At 33.0% G+C, this 20,527-nt stretch overlaps 4 protein-coding genes across 5 annotated transcripts; 2 read left to right on the plus strand and 2 right to left on the minus strand.

The window, feature by feature from the left end:
- Positions 1–212: 212 nt before the first annotated feature.
- On the plus strand, positions 213–6,815 carry LOC111016477 (receptor-like protein 1). Its single transcript, XM_022291903.2, has 7 exons — positions 213–652; positions 740–894; positions 2,581–2,646; positions 3,485–3,622; positions 4,049–4,126; positions 4,255–4,320; positions 4,695–6,815. The coding sequence occupies exons 1-7, from the start codon at positions 252–254 to the stop codon at positions 6,788–6,790; spliced, it is 3,000 nt and encodes a 999-aa protein (XP_022147595.1). The 5' UTR covers positions 213–251; the 3' UTR covers positions 6,791–6,815.
- A 246-nt stretch (positions 6,816–7,061) lies between these two features.
- Positions 7,062–9,363, minus strand: NHO1 (Actin-like ATPase superfamily protein). Its single transcript, XM_022291916.2, has 4 exons — positions 9,038–9,363; positions 8,737–8,958; positions 7,556–8,522; positions 7,062–7,474 (listed from the first exon to the last, which is right to left on the minus strand). The coding sequence occupies exons 1-4, from the start codon at positions 9,172–9,174 to the stop codon at positions 7,229–7,231; spliced, it is 1,572 nt and encodes a 523-aa protein (XP_022147608.1). The 5' UTR covers positions 9,175–9,363; the 3' UTR covers positions 7,062–7,228.
- A 5,244-nt stretch (positions 9,364–14,607) lies between these two features.
- LOC111017088 (uncharacterized) lies at positions 14,608–16,896 on the plus strand. 2 transcript variants are annotated; one of them, XM_022292757.2, is made up of 7 exons: positions 14,608–14,923; positions 15,092–15,203; positions 15,301–15,425; positions 15,506–15,602; positions 15,916–16,025; positions 16,346–16,420; positions 16,608–16,896. In XM_022292757.2, exons 2-7 carry the CDS (start codon positions 15,134–15,136, stop codon positions 16,656–16,658), a joined length of 528 nt encoding a protein of 175 aa, XP_022148449.1. In that variant the 5' UTR covers positions 14,608–14,923; positions 15,092–15,133; the 3' UTR covers positions 16,659–16,896. The 2 variants fall into 2 exon arrangements, with proteins under 2 accessions (XP_022148449.1, XP_022148457.1); XM_022292765.2 differs by having other exon boundaries at positions 14,609–14,865.
- Positions 16,897–16,993: 97 nt separating this feature from the next.
- LOC111017080 (DEAD-box protein abstrakt) lies at positions 16,994–19,890 on the minus strand. Its single transcript, XM_022292744.2, has 3 exons — positions 19,651–19,890; positions 18,335–19,278; positions 16,994–17,991 (listed from the first exon to the last, which is right to left on the minus strand). The coding sequence occupies exons 2-3, from the start codon at positions 19,261–19,263 to the stop codon at positions 17,127–17,129; spliced, it is 1,794 nt and encodes a 597-aa protein (XP_022148436.1). The 5' UTR covers positions 19,264–19,278; positions 19,651–19,890; the 3' UTR covers positions 16,994–17,126.
- Between the last annotated feature and the right edge of the window lie 637 nt (positions 19,891–20,527).

A 20,527-nucleotide genomic window follows, 5' to 3' on the forward strand; every position in this document is an offset into this window, starting at 1 on the left:
ATCTTAGTCTTTCTTTATTTTGTTGAAATATTTCTTTGTCATTGTTAATTCAAAAATCTTAGTCTTTCTTTATTTTGTTGAAATACTTTTTTCAAAGAGAAAAAGAAAGTTGATCCAAGTATCTTAGCTTTTATGTGGACATCTATGAAAGTTGCTAATTATTGACATAGTTTAAGGTAGGTTTGGGATCTTGTATATAAATGGAGAAATAATTTGATAACTTAACAAACGAAGAAAAGCCTCATAATTTGATGTTTTTGAGAATGGAGTCCAAGTTTAAGGTGAAATACTTGTTACTAATAGTGAGTTTAATTGTTCTTGGTGATTCTATACAGGTATCCAATGGGTGCCTTGAAGATGAAAGACTGGGTTTGTTAGATATCAAGTCCTTCTTTTCATCCCACAAAATCAACCAATTCTCTGCGAATCCATTTGCTTCTTGGGTTGGAGCTAATTGTTGCAATTGGGATCGAGTTCGTTGTAATAATCTCACTTCTGGTGCCCATGTTGTGGAGCTCTTGCTCAACCTCTTGTTAGATTATCGTGATTTGAACCCTCCACGGTTGAATGTTTCTCTATTCCAAAATTTTAAAGAATTAAAAACTCTCGACTTATCTAATAATATGTTCTCTGGTATCACTGACAATCAAGGTACGTTCCAACACTTCTTTCAATTTACCCATGTTGATTTTATTACATGATTAGCATAATGATTAAATTATTTTCCTTCCCTTTAGGATTCAAAAAAATTTCCAAATTTGAACAAATTAGAGACTTTAAATCTGAGGGGAAATTACTTGGGGAGTGAGCTAGTTTCATCCTTCAATGGACTTACATCATTGGACACATTGTTGCTTGGCCAGGCTGGTTTGGGAGGGTCTATCAATTTATCCGGTTAGTTGATTGAACATTTATTTTAGCATTGAGATCAAAGTTGGATCATGCTTACCATTTAATTTTTTTAAAAGATTATTACTTTAAATTCGAAAATAAACTAATTCAATTCTTGGATTATACCAAATCTATTTTTTTACATTTATTTTAAATAGATTTTCCACTTTATCATGTGGTTTTTTTTAAAAGAACCTATCTTCGTTTTATTCAATTCCCAGGTACTATAATATTGAGAAATTGGAATATTCTATATATAGCTATTCTTTTCTTTTCTTTTTTTTTGCTGCATTATTTATTTATTGTAAGTAGCTTTATTAGCTGTCAACCATTAGGCTCCTTGTGAGTTCTCTCAATCGGTGTATGTCCTGAACAACCATGCTGTGAGTCAACCAGTAAAGTGGATAGTGGTCTAATTGAGCAATTTAATAGCCATCGACTATCTTTCATAACCAATTGGTTTTTGTTGGAACGATCATCTCGTAAGTTCTTCAACAAATCGGAACTATTTGATTTTCCCCTTCCACATATTAAAAGTAAATAATTAAGTAACAATAACAAACGGATAAGAGATAGGGATGGAAAAGTTTAACACCAAAGGATTAACCCTATCTTGGGAACAGGTTTTACTATATAGTTGGGAATATTATAATGGAGATCTCACTCAATATATTACTATATTACTCTAAGTACCTCACAATGTGTACCATTTCACAATTGAAAATGTCCTTACTAAACCTACAGACTCTTTTTTCACACATTGCCCACAACCACTCAAGTCGCTCTTATTTGAAATTCTATAAAAATGAAACCTTAATAAAGTGGTTCTATTTATAAAAGGTCAAATATCTCAATATCAGTAGGAAAACAGTTGAAAATCAATACGGGTCATCTGTTTTAGTTCCATTATCCCAACAATTTTGAGATGGAACCCATAAAATATTGATACAATTGTCAAACGGATTGTTTGACACCGTTGACAACTAGTTCGAAGAATTATATGGATAGTTCCCCTCCACGGTGATGTATATGTAGTTCCAATTTTATCCTCCATCAATCATAGATCATTGTATTTACTTCAAACTCACAAAATTAAACCCAATTGGTGAAGATAGTTTTTCTTTCTTTTTTTTTTTAAGCGAAAAGATAGTGTTTATTTATTCTCTTTTATATATATATATATATATATTATCCATTCTCTTATATTATTATACTTAAATTGATAATCATCGAAATTTATATGAATGTATGAAGAGTTTAATGATGCACTTACTCTCAATGTCCTTTTTTTTCTTTTATCATTTTATTTTGCAGTTTATTACTTGAATATTTAATTGGCAAATTTGAATATTTGAATATTTTGAATGTTTTTTCATATTATATTTCGAAGTTTTTTAACTTATCTTATGAATTTATTGTCAAAAAAAAAAAAAACCCTTTCAAAAGTATTATCTTTGGTTTGCTGATTTATAAGGTATGTATATATATTTATTAGCTTACTCCTCTCAATTTAACTCGTGGATTAAACTTTCATAAAAATATTGCTATATAATTTATTTTTAAGTAACGAAAATTTTTTTATTTTTTTTCCTCAGGATTCAATGCAGTCTCGAGTCTGAACAAGTTGGAGATAATTATAATTCAAACTAACATAGTTCATTGTTCTTTTTTGTGTTGTTGTCAACATAGGTTTGAAAAACTTGAGAGAATTAGATCTAAGTATGAATAACTTGAACGGTACGGTACAAATGCAAGGTAATTAAATAGCAATTGCCCCTTTTAGGACTCAATCTTCACTATTAGTTTTAAAGAATTTGAACTCTTGGATTATACCAAATTTATTCTCATGCATACATCTATTTTAAATAGTTTTTTCAATTTTATATCACAGTTCTAACCTTTTTCTTTTATTCAATTATCCAATATTGTAATATCCCAAAAAAATGGAATTCCTGGATCTTACTTTCAATTTTAAAAATCATTAAAGAATATTCTTTTTGTCCAAATTAATATGATTTCAAAATTTCATCTACTTCATCGATATCAAATTAAAGCAAACTTTAACATACTCAATTATCCGCAAACCTCAGTATAGTTGATCATTTGGTTAAGATACTTACCTCCAATAATTAAAAGATTGTGTGTTCAAATCTCAATACTTAAAAATTTGTTGTACTCTAGAAAAGATATATATTAATATACAAAATCAAGTTAAATAAAATCAATACTCTTAATTACATGTAGAATTTTTTTCCACTATACCATGATTTCATTTAAGAAATTAGTTTGAATCATGTTTTTGTACATCTTTAATTAGAAGATTTAATGTTATGTTATTATAATGATTCAAATTTAATTTAACTATTAGGTATTTATAATCTCTCTAAATTTCATTAATTCATTTTCTTTATTCAACATTTCCTCAATTCAAATTAAAACAATTTAATCTCATCTCGAGATTACGTTCTTAGTTTAAGTAAGAAATGGATGTTTAGGTAGTATTAATTTTATCATGACGAGTTTAATTTTTTTATAATTTGAAGTTATTATATATAATGATTCATTGAAGCAATTTGTTTGATCTTTGGTATAGGATTGGAAAGATTGGAGACTTTGTTTCTACATGGAAATAAGCTTAACAATAGTATTTTTTCGTCTATGAGGGAACTTACATCGTTAAGGAATTTGTTACTTTGTTGTAATGATCTTGGAGGCATCATTCCTACCCAAGGTTAGTTTATTATAATATTCAAAATATTATGGTATGAAAACGGGATGCTATTTTATTGAGTACAACATATAATCATTTTTAACTTATTATGAATATTCACGGGGTTCCATCTCAAACCCAATTGCTATGGGAGGAGTAGATCCATCTCAAAATCAATTGGCTATGAGAGGACTAGCTCGTGTATATTTTAAACCATTGTAAGGTGTTTTTTTTTTCAATGTGGGATCCTTAACAAATATCTATTGACAACGACATTTTATCGATATCTTCCTCGACATCGAGATTTAAAACTCTGTTCTGACAACAAATTCACTCAACTCATTTGATTGAATGAACCTAAACAGAAGATTCTCTTGCCCTTCCCCTTCATGTTTTGTTTTAAATTTTTTATATATAATATAATTATTTGAGTATTTGATTGGCCAGATATTGCACAATTAAAAATCTTGGAGATGTTGGATCTGTCCCACAACCATTATTATGATGGAGCAATACCCTTACAAGGTAAATATGATCTCTCCATTTCAATTTTATGGCAAAGAGTTCATTTTTTCACTCTCTTTTTGGTTATATATATATTTTTTACTTGATCTTATCAATTTCATATAACAAATATATGAAATGGCAAACAGATTTGAAGAACTTGTCGGTGCTGGACCTAAAATATAATCAATTCAATGGCTCCATGCCAATACAAGGTAATTGCTCTTACAATTGAGAACCACAGAATTTCAATTCTTAATTTTCATTGTTGCTTTTCTTTTTTATTTGCTCTTAAAATCTACAAAATCAAATTATAAAACAACAAAATATTTCGAGTTAGTTTGGCAACATTCTATGGTGTGAGATTCACCGCTCGAGATATGTAACTCACTTTGACTCATTTTTATTTTTATTTAAAATAAAATTTAGTAAATATAATATATAAAAAAGATATGAATGACATACATCCCAATGATATAATTCATTAAAGAAAATATAATTCATTTATATGGAATCTCCACACCCTATTCATAATCTGGTGTGATTCGAAGGCAATAACATTTGAAACTTTTCATATTTTATCGTGCAGGATTTTGTGAAACAAACAGTCTTTATGAGTTGCGGATTCAGAATAATCATATTAGAGGTCAATTATCACAATGTGTCGGAAACTTTACTAAGCTTCAATATCTTGATATCTCATCTAACCAATTCAGTGGAAAAATTCCAACCACCATTAGCAACCTCACATCAATTATGTACTTATCTCTGGTTGAAAATGACTTCGAAGGTCCATTCTTATTATCCTCTTTGGCTAACTCCACGAATCTCAAGTTTCTTAAGCTATCGAAAACACAAGTGGATACTGAAAAATCTTATTGGGTACCCATGTTTCAGTTGGAGATCCTTATACTAAAAAACTGTGAACTTAATAAGAAAACTACATCCAAGATTCCTAGTTTTCTATTATCACAGTCAAGTTTGAACTTCATTGACCTTTCTCATAACCAATTGGTTGGAACATTTCCTCTTTGGTTGTTACTCAACAACTCTGGATTGTTGGTCTTAGATTTGAGTAGCAACTTACTTACAGGAACTCTTCAATTCCCCACTTGGAAACAGAATTTGAAGTATCTGCAAATTTCTGACAACAATTTTAATGGTGAACTACCCAGTAATGTTGGTCTCTTTCTCCCTGGAGTTTCTTACTTCAATATATCAAGCAATAGCTTTGAAGGTAATCTTCCTTCTTCTGTAGAACAAATGAAAGACCTATTCTACTTGGATACATCGGATAACAAATTTTCTGGAAATTTGAAAATTTCTATTTTCAATAATATGTCTCATCTACAATGTTTGCTACTTGCAAATAATAACTTTAGTGGAAACATCGAGTATGGTTGGAACAATAGTGCAAATTTGGTTGCGGTGGACATATCCAACAATATGATTTCAGGGAAAGTTCCCAACTGGATTGGGAGTTTGACAAATCTTCAATTTCTTCGAATATCAAAAAATCTATTTGAAGGTGAACTTCCTGGCGGAATTTGTTCTCTTCGTGAACTTCGGTTCTTGGATGTCTCTCAAAATAAATTATTTGGTGTGCCCTCTTGCCTCAACTCTTCATCGTTGGTTTACTTATACATGCAAGAGAATTTCCTCTCAGGGCATATACCACAGGCATTTTCAAATGGTTCAAAGTTGAAAGTTCTTGATCTCAGCTACAACCATTTTTCAGGACCTGTTCCTGATTGGATTCACAAACTTACGAGCCTACGAGTTCTCTTGTTGAAGATGAATCAATTACAAGGTTCAATTCCTCGACAATTATGTCAAGGTGAAGAATTGAGTATTATAGATTTTTCAAATAATAAACTCAGTGGATCAATACCTTCGTGCTTAAATAATATGACATTTGGGACAATAAAGGGGAGTGAGTATTCGACTATTCTAAAAGTAGAAAATCCTAAAATTCCTAATGTTGGTATTCTACCTACGTATTTTGGAAGTTATCACAGATATTCCCTAGAAGAAATAACCTTGAATATTATGGGGCTGATCGAAGTGGACTTTACTACCAAAAGTAGGTTTGACACTTACAAGGGTAATATTCTAGAATATATGTCTGGTCTTGATCTATCATGTAATCAACTAACAGGGAATATTCCACTGGAAATTGGAGACTTACCACAGATTCATGCCTTGAATTTTTCGCACAATAAGTTGGCCGGACCTATACCAAAGGAAATCTCCAACTTAAAAGAATTGGAGAGCTTGGATCTTTCCAATAACTTTTTGAGTGGAAACATCCCTTCAGAACTAGCTGGACTCAATTCTCTTGCCATCTTCAATGTGTCATACAATAATTTGTCGGGTATGATCCCTACATCGCCACACTTCTCAACATATCCTGCAAGCAGCTATTATGGTAACTCTCATCTTTGTGGGTCATATATCGAACAAAAATGTTCAAGCCCTATTTTACTACCAGACAATCCATCTATAAAGTTGGGAAAAGAACATGAAGCGTTCGTTGATATAGAAGCATTTCGTTGGAGTTTTGTTACCTCCTATTTTACCATACTTATGGGATTTGTCGTAGTTCTGTACATCAACCCTCAATGGCGTGAGACATGGTTTTATTTTATTGAAGATTGTTGTTCTTATTTTTGCAAGTGTATTTGAAATATATTCTTCCACTGTTGTGTCAGACTTGAGAAATCAGTCACTGAAATGCTAGCTTTCTTCTTGGTGTGTTTGATTACTTTGATTAGAGTGATGAGGTTATGTAATTTCTTAGTCGCTTGCCTTCCTTTTCTAATTTGTTCACAGTTAGATGCAAAAGTACATAAAAATGAGTGTGGTAGATTAAATTGTTTTAGGCTGATTTACATGCATGAAAACCTTGAAGCCTTGAAATCCAAGCCATCTGAATACAAACTAATCACACATGACATGAATCCAATAGTAGCTAGTGAGGAAATTTATTCCACAATATTATTCACTTAATTTAAATGTATCGTGGGTGACTGTAATTCTTGGACATGCATATAAATAAATTGTACAAGAAACGAAGAAGCAGAGAAGACGATATATATGTAATATAAGGTTGAAGATGACGCATCAAAGAGAGAGATCTGCTAAATCAAAGGTCCTTGAAACAGCTTTGGACCATGACTCCACCTTCTTCTTCCTCAACTCATCTTCTAATGCAGGTTTGAAAGTGGTTGCAGACTTAACTCTTTCTCCTGACCCAAAAATCTCGGCTTCCGTCCAAACTCCGACAGCTAATCCCGCCGCATACGCTGCCCCAAGGGCCGTCGTTTCAATGTCGGCCGGTCTCACCACCGGACTTCCCAACAAATCCGCCTACAAAAATGACACCAACGATAAAGATACACAAACTACTTCAAATTGTATCACGTACAAAATGAAACAGAAATCCCAAACCTGAATTTGCATTAGAAGATTGTTGACAGTAGCACCACCATCCACTCTGAGCACGAATTCTCCTTTCTTATTCTTGTCCTCGCCCTTATCTCCACTATCTTTTTGCATCGAATCCAAAACATCTTTCACTTGAAAACACATACTCTCAAGCACGGCTCGAGCAATATGAGCCTTGCTTGTAAACCTCTTGATCCCAATACAGACTCCGCGAGCATCGTCTCGCCACCACGGAGCAAACAACCCATTAAAGGCAGGTACGAAATAAACCCCACCAGTGGACTTAACCTGTGATGCCAATTCCTCGATCTCCTTAGCACTGCTAATAATCCCAAGACTGTCTCTAAGCCACTGAACTGCAGCTCCTGCAATGGCGATAGAGCCTTCGAGAGCATAATTTGTTGGAGCATCACGGCCAAGCTTGAATGCCAAAGTGGTCAGAAGGCCATGCTTGGACTGAACAACTTCTTCCCCTGTGTTGAGAAGTATAAAAGCACCTGTTCCATATGTACTCTTAGCCTCACCTTTCCTACAAGCTTGACCAAGCGTTGCAGCATGTTGATCGCCCAAACATCCTGAAATGGGAACACCAGTGATTGGCCAACCTTGGGAAATTTTTCCAATAACCTCAGAGTTGCTAACAATCTTAGGCAAGATTTGTGCAGGTATTCCTAGTGTTTCCAATGTGGGTTTGTCCCAATCAAGAGTCTTGAGGTTCATCAACATTGTTCGAGATGCATTCGAAACATCTGTCACATGTAATCCTCCTTTAACACCGCCAGTTAAGTTCCATATTAACCAAGTATCTATGGTTCCAAATAGAGCATCTCCCTTCTTTACACTTTCTCTAACATCCTCCACGTTTTCCATCAGCCAAAGCAACTTCATTGCACTAAAATAGGTGCTTATGGGCAGACCACAAGTATTCACAAAATGAGTTCTCCCCCCAGATAATTCCTTCTCCAATTTCCTACCATATCAAAATAAAAACAGATTCAAAACATATCCTCCTAAATCCATTGTGGTTCAAGAAACATACAACTGAATCCTAAATTACACTATCTTACTGCAAATGGAATTGATCAAAAACTCATAATCTAAACAAACCCCAATGAATTGATATCAATCCGCTAGATGCCAGAGTTTCAAATGAATAACACAGTTAGAGGGGAAAAACAGGGTACCTGCAAATAGAACTAGTACGAACATCCATCCAAACGATGGCTCTATACAGGGGAGAGCCAGTAGATTTGCTCCATACCAGAGTTGTCTCTCTCTGATTCGTCAAACCAATCGCCTTCAACCCATTATCCACATTGTGACCCGCGGCGGTGGCCTTATCTACGGCTTTGGCCATGCACACCTTCACGCTCTCCATAATTTCCACCGGATCATGCTCCACCCATCTGCGATCAAATCAGATTCAAAAGAGAGAAATCGAGCGAAAATAGAAGGAGTATTCAGTAGTACTGAGCAGCAACTCACTCGGCTTCAGGGTAGAACTGAGTGAACTCGACCTGGTGAGATCCAATAGCTCGAGAATTGCGATCATAGATGATGAATCTGGTGCTGGAGGTTCCTTGATCAATCGAGCCAACAAAAACATCCTCTGGCTTCGCCATTCTCTTCGTTTCGCCTTCTTCAAATCTTCAGTTCCCAATTTTAACCTAATTCTTCAATCTGAGAAAATTTGAGATCGAGAAGACGGAACCTAAATAGGGATCGCTACGACTTTCCACTCCTGATTCATGGCGGATCCTTTATTGTAGAAATTGGTGGTTTGATTGAGAAGATAATGCTAAAAATGTAATAAATTGATTTCGATTTCCCAACATATGGATAAAAATAGCACCAAATTAATTTTTCTTTTTTCTTTTTAATAATAACCTGATTATAATTTAATATTGAATACGATTTAGCTGTCCATTTATTTTACCTAAGCCGTAGTATTTCCTTTTTTGTTTTTCTCCAAGAATTATCTATAATCTGTTAAACTGGAACATCAATTTAAACCTTCGAATTATCTATATATGCTTTGCTTAGGTCAGGCTTTTATTTAAATTATTGATTTAATTTAATTTAATCTTTGATTTTACTAGTTTCAAATTTATTTTATGATTTAGTTTTTTCAATGGCCGTTCTTATGATTTAGTTATCCTATTTTTTTGTCTAAACAATGGTATATTATTTTTTTTATTCAACTCTATATTCTAATACAATTGACACAGTTAGTTTCTTCAATTTTGGTACGTAAATTTAAAATGATAAGGAAAATTCTCTTAAAAAAATATTAAGAAAATTTTATGATTTTTTTTTAACAAATGATATGGAGGTTCGAATTCATATCAGGCAAATGTCAATCATTACTATGTTGAGTTGATATTGGCAATTTTATAAAATTTTACTAAAAAATCTTCTAATATTATAAAGACTAAACTCTAAAATTAACAGACTAATTAAATTAATCCGTCCCGCCTCTATTTTTCTTTTCATTTGGCAAAAACTATCTCATGTTTTTCTCTATTAAAGAAAAAATCTCATTTTTTCACGAATTTTAGAATTTAGAACCATCTTATTCTTTTTTGTTCTTTTTAAATTACATTAAAAAAAACGAAAAGGAAAAAAGATGGTCCATTGGATAAGTTAAAGATTTTTTTTCTCTCTTTATCCACCGCAAATCTCTAACAAAAAAAGATTCGTGTTTGAATTTTTAAATACAAATTGAGTTTCTAAAAAAAATTTTAAAGAATAAAAAAGGGATTTTAAAAACACGATGACGTCTTCTCCGTTTTACTTAAAAAAAATTAATATGCATTCATAATCAATTTTGTTTTCTATTACCTACTTAAAACTAATTTGTAGAAAATAAATTTTAGTCAGAAATTATGCTATTTTAATTTTGATATTAGATATGCAATTTATGAACCAAGAAAAGATTAAAGTAAGAATTATAAAAACGTTACCATATTCATTAACAAATTTTATTTTAAATGTCTAGAAAAACCAACAACAATTTTATTTTAAATTTTCTGTGGTTAAGTTATAACATCTCCATTCTCCATCTTGTTTTCTCTCTTTATTTTCTTTTCGATGATAAAAGGACAAACGAATTATTAATATTGGCTTTGTTATTTTCAAAAATGAAAAATAGAGAAATAAAGGAATTTTATATATAAAGTGGAACTTTAATTGAGAATCACGGATTTGACCTTGACGGAGAGTACGAAGTGGATCCATCACCATCAGGCTTACGTCACGAAAAAGACAACTTTGGCCTCCGCAATTATCTTTATCCAAAACGACGTCGGAATATTCAACCTTCCACGTGGCATCCGGCGACATTTTCGAAGTGTTGACTTTGACTTTTGATGGTAGGACTTGGACTTCCAACCCCACCGCTGTGGCGCTGTGCCATGAGTTCGATTTAGTACAACAAAAGTGAAAACGCGAGGATTTAAATTTACCATTTTAGGGAAAAATTAAATATTTTTTTGAAAAAAAAAACTATATGAATTAGTTTATAAATATTTACTGTTAACTCATATTGATTATGTTAATTAAAAACTATATGCGACAATTAAAGCATGTCGAAGTAGACAAAATTAATGAGTCCAATTGAGAAAATTGATTGATTGTTTATTAGATTAACTAAATCAAACTAATTTATTGAATATGCGTTTGGCTGATTTATTTTTTAAAATTCTTTATGAATTTTATGATCCAAATAATGGAAATTCTAGGAACGACATTTTTTATATTTACATTTACAGTGTTTCCAAATTTTAAATTTTAAAATATAAAATTACACTAAAAAAAAATACAAACTTTGATAAAGTTATAAATTCATTTTATTTTTGTTAAAATTATAATATTGAAAATACAATGTATTATAAATTATATAATATTGTAAAATAATAATTATACAAAATTTATAATAAATATGTCAATAAATTAATCAATAATATTTAGATTGAACTGAATATTTAATTAGTAACTACTGCTATCTTAAAAAATATATATTATTAAATATTTATTGGAGAATCTTAATATTCTTCCTCATGTGGAAGTTTTCTCTTTACATATGTTTTGGAAGAAAAAAAAGAAAAGTCATTTTAATTAGGTTATTGTAGAGAATAAGGTTATGATGTAAGATGTTGAATGATTGATTCATTTGTCTCTCGTGAAATATTGCACCTACTTTTGACTCAAATTGGGTTTTAAACTTGAAAATGGATTACTATCTCACAATTTCTCCTCCCAACCAAATCTATGACTTTTTAGAACTTGGCATTTAATATATAGTTAGGTCTTCTTTTTTTTTTTATTTAGTACAATATATACTTAGGTTTTTGGTGGGTTGTTATTGAGCAGGAACGATATTAGAGTGAGTTAGAATATTTTGAAATGCAGGTTGAACAATTGGAGTTGGGAATTCAATCATCTCAATTCGAAGATTAGTTTTTCCACTAAGAAAATGCTTATTTAGAACTATTTCTTAAACTTCGAGTACTAAAGTGTCACTTTTGAAATGTTATAGACCAAATGGACACTAACTCCAAATCTCATTAAGATTCAGTTTCAAACTCTTTTGTATCATCCAACAAAAAGGAAAAAAAACAAAAACAAAATCAAAATCAAAAAACTTTTTTTAGTACAATATATAGAGATAGGCCTATGGGCCCAAATCTCCATGACACTCGTTTTCAAAACCCAGCTCTTTTATTTCGAGCATTTCTTAAGGTAATGTCCTTTCCATTTGATTCATCAACTTCCATTATATTTAGATTTACCTCTTGATTTGAAATAATTCCATGATTTTTTTTTAATCAACCTAAAATCCAATTTTTAATTTGTTACCTAAGTTACATGTCACATATTCGATACAACAATAATGGAGACGATTGAATTCAAATCTCTATAATGTTTATTTCTTCTTTGATTGACTTGGTATTAATAGTTCATATTTTGGTCAACTCAAGCATGGTTCAGTGGATAAAATTTGATAGTTTCTTTGTAACGATATTTCTTCTTTGATTGCTTTAGTATTAATAGTTCGTGTTTTGGTCAATTCAAGCATGGTTCGACGGATCAGATATCCTAAAATGGATAATTTCATCTCATCTAATACTTGTAAGCTCACTGATATGGGACAATAATTATAATTAATTTATAACATAATATACGTGGTAAAAGAATAATTAAGATCCAATATGTTAACATTAATGATTAAATAAATTTTTTTAGTGATTTTTTTATCTTTTTTTTTATAATTGGCCTACCTAATTATTAATTTGGTTTTGAAATCCACAACGGTCATTTGTAAAAACTTTATTTTTCTTAAACAAATTCTATTAAATTAAGAATTAGAAGTCACAAGGGGTACTAAAAATAAAAAATAAAAAAAAGTAAAAGTCGCATGGGATACAGAAATATCGGAAAATCAAACCACCACAAAATTCATGAAAAAGAAGAAGTCTCCGCAACTAAATTGATAAAAACGGTCAAATCGTGCAAGTGGTTAAAACATATCTGACCAAGAGTTCAAGAGTTCAAACCTCCATCCCTTCGAAAATATTGGTAGAAGGTTCCAAAAATGTTCTTAAGAAAGAAAAATATCACAGGTATATTGATCATAAAAAATTATTAATTTTAAAATAATGTAATTCCTTCCAAATATAAAAAATAAATGGAGATATTATATAATTTAATTACAATTTATTTTACATATAAATCTAATGTACAAACATACTTTCATAAAGTTGTTTATTAGATGATGAGAACATTAATTTATTTTAATTATAAATTTAAAAATAAAAAAATAATTTTTTTGAGAAGAAAATTTAAAAAAATTGACGAAAGAAAATATATGGAAAAAAAATGAAGAACAAAAATGTAAAAAGTAGATGCCCTCGATACGAGAATCTTGGAAACTCATGTTTCAAAAGAGCATCCAAAACTCAATGTCTCCCGTTTTTTCATCCTAGGATACTCAAGCATCTTAAGATTGACAAGTATCTTACATTCCCGCAAAACAAATTTGGAAATCCATGTGCCCGTCCAACGGGAATCTCAATTTTCGACGAAACAAATGACCTCTTAAGTTAAAAAGATCAGAAAGTACGCGAACTTTGAGATTAAAAACTTATATTGAATTTATTCACGTCCTGTGTTGACAAGATTTTCGAAGTGCTAACTCTTTTTTTTTGCAAGATTTTATTTTCGAGTGTTTTTTAAGATCACATCAATTAAAACATTAACTATGGACGATCATATTCCATTCTCTTCTCACGTGCATAAATTAAATAGAGAAAAACTCATGAGCAATAGTTTGAATATCACTCCTCTAGATACTTGATTCATCTAAAGACTGAATTTCACCGTTTATAAGCTAAAAGTTTACGAAGAATCACTCCACATTCAAATTGTTGATGGACAAACTTATATGTTCTCTGACAATAACTCTAAAAGGTTTCATAACAATAAAGATAATTGTCATCACTCGTATACCATGCTCATTTTCCTAACAAATTTCGTTTGAACTTCTTTCCAGCCCAACACTCACAAAATAAAAATAAAAAATTTATATATCTAAAAGAAAAAACCAATGACAGAGACTATTTTAAATCATTTTTTAAACTTATAAGATTCTCATATGGTAAACCATATCCCTCCACCAAAATAATTGTGAAAATTTATAGACTATAAAACCTTTGAAGTATTAGTTAAATTTACACAAACAAAAATTGAATCCTATAAAAGACAACTTTGTTAGTTTTAAATTTGGCTAAATCCTATCAACCTGGCCTGGTTAAGTAATTTATGTATATAGTTCTCAATTTTAATTTCTAATCTAACCAAGAAATTAATTAATAACTAACTTGGAGTAATTATTAAACAATTCATTGTTGTTCTTAAGTTAATCAATTCAAATTAAATGACAAATAAAGTGGTTATAATTCGTTCCCTCACCAAACCTAACATCATCACGGTTCAAAGAGTACAGTAGCCCTGAAGTTCCTCCATTCACAAATTCAACAAAATTCTGTAAATTTTCGTGCTTTTCGTAATCCAGTTTTAATTTTTTACCAACCCACATATAAATTCACAAAATTTCACCAACAAATTCCTACTCCTAACGAAATTAGCATCTAGATTAGCGATGCCCTTGATTCTCATAGGATAGGATCAAAGGGGATTTCTTCGTCGCCTTCGATGACTACAAAAAAAGGGGTCTCAAATTTATGTCTACTTTTTAGCGTCTCGATGATGTCCAGGTGAAATCTTCATCCGGGTTGGTTCTAAATCTGCTGCGGGTAAGTAAAAGAAACCCAATTTGGGATCGGCCATTCTCAGATCAGCTCTGGTTTTCAGGTCTGCTCTGAGAATCCTTCCAATTTGTCTGAATATATGAAACATAATCGTTTGAATTTCAGTTTACCCATTAAAATTGAGGGTATTTCCTGTTCTGTTCTGATTCTGTCTCGGTATTTGAAGATTGATTGATGGGTTTTTGTGGGTTTCTTTTCCTCGTTTCATCAGATCGGTTTCGTAGCATCATTTGGGGTTTTGGATTGAGAACTCATGGGGAATGCCTCATCGATGCTCACTCAATATGATATTGAAGAAGTTCAAGAACACTGCAATAAACTTTGTGGGTTAATTTTATTCTTGCCTTGATTGATGTCTTTATTTATATTTGTGTTTGATTTAGTTGCCTTACTTTCTCTTATCTTTTGGCTGTGTAATAGTCTCCCAACAGGAAATAGTGTCCTTATATCAGAGATTCTGCCAACTTGATAGAAGTGCCAAGGGGTTCATTTCAGCTGATGAATTCCTATCAGTTCCTGAATTCGCAATGAATCCACTTTCTCAGGTTTATATTGAAACTTTTTCTTGTTGAACTTTGAAAATATCAATGGTGACTTATGGTCTTTGTTCTATTGTTTTCTTCAGCGGCTGCTCAAGATGGTTGATGGTTTGAATTTTAAGGATTTTGTGGCTTTTTTGTCAGCATTCAGTGCTAAAGCTAGTACGCACCATAAGATTGAATGTAAGTTCTTGTATTTCTGCTGCATGCTCATTTTCTTCCGGTTTTGTCAATGGTTCTAGTTGAAAATTAATTCTTATTTGAAACATCACAGATCCCTGCCAATTATTTTTTTGGTTCTCAGTTGTGTAGTTTAATTTTAAGGTCAGCCATGTAATATAAGGAACGGGAGAACTTGTCATACACTCTTTCTACTCAAAAGCTGTCAAACTTTTGAAATGCCCTATCAAAGAGTTCCTGTCATACTGTCACTGTAGAAAGCTCACTTTAAGATAGTTATTCCTTACTGATAGTTGCTAGTGTCTCTTTATTTCAGTTATTTTCAAGGTATATGATGCGGATTGCAATGGGAAGGTGTCTTTCGACGACATCATTGAAGTGCTCCGTGATTTGTCCGGTCCGTTCATCTCCGATGAGCAGCGAGAGGTATGGCCTCCTCCTTCCCTTAGTTTTCTATTTCATTGCCATTCCAACTTACTGTTATCTGAGATTGCAATGTAATTCATTAGCATCAATACATAGCTAATAAAGCCTCTAAGATATTAATCCATTAGGTGCATCGTTAGAATCAAGGTTGATTCGTTGATGATGATATGCCTGCTTGAGCATATACATCAACTGAATTTACGCTGATCGAAAGGAAAATACGTGCTCATATTATTCATTTCACCTTCATAAATGAACTTATCTGTTAGGAATTAGGATAGATCAGGAGTACAATAATTTCTCTCCTCTTTCTCTTGCAGCAAGTCTTGTGCCAACTATTACAAGAAGCAGGCTATACAAGAAACTCTCACTTAACACTCGACGACTTCAATAAGGTACTTTTAACGACATGACGTATTTTGCTGCTTTAGCGTACTATAAAGAGAGAAGAAACCAACATAAACTTCTCTAGCCTTTCATGAAAGTAGTAATCTGAAAAAAGTTCATGAAACTACTGAGCAACTTGTAAGTTTTTGTGCGGTTCTTGATTTATCAAGCTTTATACTCTTCATTATTTCGCAGGTTCTTGGTAATTCAGGTATAAAAATGGATGTAGAAGTTCCAGTTGACTAGTTGTTGATCTGTTAAGCTGGACCTTCAAATTTACCTTCAGAGAAAAAGTTTAACACAAAGTTCCTTTCAGAACTTGGACCAGAATGCTCACATCCGCTTCAGTTCAGTTCATCTCTGTGACAGAAAATTGTAACGGAAGACAGTTTTTATACTCCATTTCCAAAGAAGACCCTCTTCTTTTTCATATTTGTAAAGACTGTCAATAATGTCAATTAATGATTTATTATTTTGAGGTTAACCAACATTGAGTCTTAATCGTCTGTCATTGTCCCTGAGATGGAAGCAATGACACACTCACAAATGTCAACGCAGGCAAAACAACAAATTCCATTCCATATCCACCAAGTTAATTACTGATTTCATTGGAACAATTAACCTTATACTAATTTATCAGTTTATACAGTTACAATCCGCGGAGAGCAAAATGGGAAATCAAACAAAAAGATTCTTACTCTGTTCTTAGCTTTCTCAAATTTCTCCTCTATAACCACCTGATCCAAAGTAATCTCTTCTAGAACTGGCAATTGCCATGCTTTTTTGATGCTCTAATTTGGGGCAGTCACGGATACGGTGACCAAGTCCACCACAGTAAGCACAACCTTTGACCCCACTTGCGTTCGTGATCGCTTCCACATCCTCCATCGGGTCATTCAGCTCGGCCAACACTGGTGGAATCCTCTGTTTTGCTTCTTGCAGAAGGTGTTTCAAATCGAGGAGAGTCGTTTCGCTTTGATTCTTGTTTATGAAAGTTGTTGCAATTCCCGTCTTACCACACCGTCCAGTTCGACCAATCCGATGGACATAGTTCTCAATTTCGGCTGGCATGTCATAGTTGATAACATGTTGAATGTCTGGGAAATCTAAACCCTTTGATGCAACGTCAGTTGCAACCAATACATCTTTCTTTCCCGCCTTGAAGGATGATATAGCATACTCTCTCTCTTCCTGATCTTTCCCTCCATGAATTGCCACTGCTTCCACACCTTTCAAGAGGAGGTACTCATGGATGTCGTCAACATCGGCTTTGTTCTCGCAAAATATCAACACCGGAGGTGGAGTTTTCTGAAGGCACTCAAGCAAGTAAACAATTTTTGCCTCTTGTTTCACATACTCGACTTCCTGGATGACGTCAAGGTTTGCAGCTCCAGCTCTTCCCACATTGACGGTTACAGGCTTTACCAGGGCACTTCTTGCAAAATTTTGAATTTTGGTAGGCATTGTAGCAGAGAATAAGAGAGTTTGGCGTTGAGCCTTGAAATGATCAAAAACTTCCCTAATATCGTCTTCAAATCCCAGATCCACTAATCTATCAGCCTCGTCTAAAGTAAGATACCTGTGGCAATAGAAAAATTGGTATATCATTATTCCCAACCAAGAGGAGAACCACTAAAGTCAGAAGGTTAAAACAACAATCATCAATTTGCATCATCTGAAGTAATGGGAAATGAGTAGAGGCTTAACAACAAATAATCAAAAATAACTTTAGGGGAAAAGATCCTAGAGGATGCAATCAAGCATGGATTTTTCTTTGCCAAACAAATAACAATTTCCACAAAACATACGAACATTATCAAAAACCTTCATTACTTCTTGCTATCATTGATGAGTCCATTTCAGTTTTCTTTTCAGAGAGTCCAACCCAAATGATGAGATAGAAAATGGAGAAAATCTTTTACCTGCAATTGTCAAGGTTCATTTTCTTTTTTGCCAACATATCCTTCAACCTCCCAGGAGTTGCAACAACAATATGAACACCCTTCTTCACCACCTCGATTTGTGATCTCATATCCACTCCACCAATACAAAGTAAAGGCCTTAGTTCTGGATATCCAGCCTCCTTCATGGGAATTAAAAACTGTTCGACCACTTCATAAGTCTGTCTTGCAAGCTCCCTTGAAGGGCAAATAATCAAACCGAAAGGCCCTTCTCCTGAAACTATGGGCATCATGACCTCTTCTTGTAGTGCAATCATTATTAAAGGAAGAACAAAAACCAGGGTCTTTCCCGAGCCCGTAAATGCAATCCCGATCATATCTCTGCCAGATAAAATCACAGGAAGACCTTGGACCTGAATGGGAGTAGGCTGCACAATTCCCTTTTCTTTCAACTTCTTCAAAATTGGTTCTGGCAGTCTCATGTCCTTGAAGTTTTTAATTGGCGGTGGAATATCATCACCATCAACTATTATGTGCCATTGTTTGCGAATCAAATCACACGCCTTTCTCGACATCCTCCTGATAGGCAATGGTGGCTTCCATCCAGTTAACAGTGGCTCCGTGTAAGTTATTCCTTTTGCTAGTTCCCGAACAGACATTAGAGTTTTTCGATCAGATAAGTGCTCAATCATCTCCTTTTCTTGCTGAACAATCTGCTCGGTCGGACTGACCTCGGGCTGGTCACGCTTCATCTGAGATGCCTTTATAAGGAGACTGGGCTTGGCTTCAGCAAGCCTTGACTTCTCCAACTCTTCCTCAAGAGCAGAAGCCTTTCCCTTGCGCATAAGAATCTTTTGAGCTTCCAATGCTCTACGCTTTGCCACAGGAACATATTCAACATATTCATCTTCCTCCTCTATGTTCTTTTCGTCCTTCATTTGCACATCCATCGCAGAATCCCCTCTCTACACCAAAAAATAGTAAAATAAGTGTAAGAAATTCATCCCGAAGCACGTCGCAGCTAACCCTAGCCCTAGAAATCGTGAAATTTTCTATCCCAAATGAAGTATTACACGCAGGTAACACTTACAAATCGCTAAGCGACAAAACCCAAATGTAGATTACAATTACAAACAAGAACAAGCCTCTCGAATTGGATTCGTCAATGCTAGATTCCGATTAAGGTCATCGAAATACAAATCCCCTTTTCAGTTAGAGCAACCCAGAGACGGATTTGAAATCAAATAAATGAAACGAAGAGCTTCATAGTCAAATGACTCGATAATAAGACCCACAAACAGTATCGAAAGGCAAAAAATGCTATAATTTACTCGAACCTTTTACAAGGGGAGCAGATCACTCCTCTTCTTCTTCTTCGTTCTCAGGAATCGGACAATAACAAAACGGAGAAAGTGATATGAATATCCGAGACACAGAGCGAGCTTGGTCGGCGCCGGCGAGAGGGTTTCTGAGGAGGAAATCGGCGGCCGCCCTAGTCGGCGGAAACAAGCGACGCGGTTTTGGGGTCTCCTGAAGTTCTGGTGTAACGCCGTCGATCAGCAGGCAGTGGAGCAATTAGTATCGATTTTTTATTCTTTTTTTATATATAAAATAAATTAGTATCGAATTAAGAAATCTGATTTTTACAATCTGCTATAGATAATTATTTGATTTTTACAAATTTATTATTAGTTTTTTTCATAGAAAAATATTAGTTAAATTAAATTACTGATTTTGCTTACAATACCAAAATATGCATTACATATTCTATAAACTAAACTAATTAGTTTAAGCTTGAGATTCATCAATAATTTAACATGATTAAGATGGTAGCAGAAGCTTCAATTTTGTCATTTACTCTCCATTTAATATTAATTGTGCCCTCCAAAAAAATATCTCAATTTCGCAAGTCTCAAATTTTATATTAAACTTTCATTTTCATTGAATGAAACGGGTAGTGTTGCAATTTTATGTTAAACTTGTATAAGCAATTTTGTTCTTTTAATGAGTTTCGTTCGACGAATTGTTCAAGAAAATATCTCAATTTCATTTAATGAATTATAAGACATATTTATATTAAGTAATTGATGGGACCTAAGAAAAAATGACACTAAATTTATTAGATTCGTGTTTGAAACATGTAACTTTTAATCGACCTATTCAACCGTTCATCCTGTATATTGGTAGTTCGATTTTGTACCTGTGGAAACGAGT

Source organism: Momordica charantia (assembly GCF_013281855.1).
Source record: "Momordica charantia cultivar OHB3-1 chromosome 9 unlocalized genomic scaffold, Mcharantia_2.0 BLBB01000009.1, whole genome shotgun sequence".
Taxonomy (NCBI): domain Eukaryota; kingdom Viridiplantae; phylum Streptophyta; class Magnoliopsida; order Cucurbitales; family Cucurbitaceae; genus Momordica; species Momordica charantia.

Excerpts from the sequence above, each read along its gene's own strand:
- NHO1 (XM_022291916.2), bottom strand. The coding sequence starts at position 9,174 with ATGGCGAAGCCAGAGGATGTTTTTGTTGGCTCGATTGATCAAGGAACC. Across the intron at positions 8,523-8,736 it reads CGTACTAGTTCTATTTGCAG|GAAATTGGAGAAGGAATTAT; the intron begins GTACCCTGTTTT and ends TTGATATGGTAG. Across the intron at positions 7,475-7,555 it reads ATCTTCTAATGCAAATTCAG|GCGGATTTGTTGGGAAGTCC; the intron begins GTTTGGGATTTC and ends TCATTTTTGTAG.
- LOC111016477 (XM_022291903.2), top strand. The coding sequence starts at position 252 with ATGTTTTTGAGAATGGAGTCCAAGTTTAAGGTGAAATACTTGTTACTA. Across the intron at positions 895-2,580 it reads AGGGTCTATCAATTTATCCG|GTTTGAAAAACTTGAGAGAA; the intron begins GTTAGTTGATTG and ends TTGTCAACATAG. Across the intron at positions 4,321-4,694 it reads TGGCTCCATGCCAATACAAG|GATTTTGTGAAACAAACAGT; the intron begins GTAATTGCTCTT and ends TTTATCGTGCAG.
- LOC111017080 (XM_022292744.2), bottom strand. The coding sequence starts at position 19,263 with ATGGATGTGCAAATGAAGGACGAAAAGAACATAGAGGAGGAAGATGAA. Across the intron at positions 17,992-18,334 it reads ATGAACCTTGACAATTGCAG|GTATCTTACTTTAGACGAGG; the intron begins GTAAAAGATTTT and ends CTATTGCCACAG.
- LOC111017088 (XM_022292757.2), top strand. The coding sequence starts at position 15,134 with ATGGGGAATGCCTCATCGATGCTCACTCAATATGATATTGAAGAAGTT. Across the intron at positions 15,204-15,300 it reads AGAACACTGCAATAAACTTT|TCTCCCAACAGGAAATAGTG; the intron begins GTGGGTTAATTT and ends GCTGTGTAATAG. Across the intron at positions 15,426-15,505 it reads CAATGAATCCACTTTCTCAG|CGGCTGCTCAAGATGGTTGA; the intron begins GTTTATATTGAA and ends TGTTTTCTTCAG.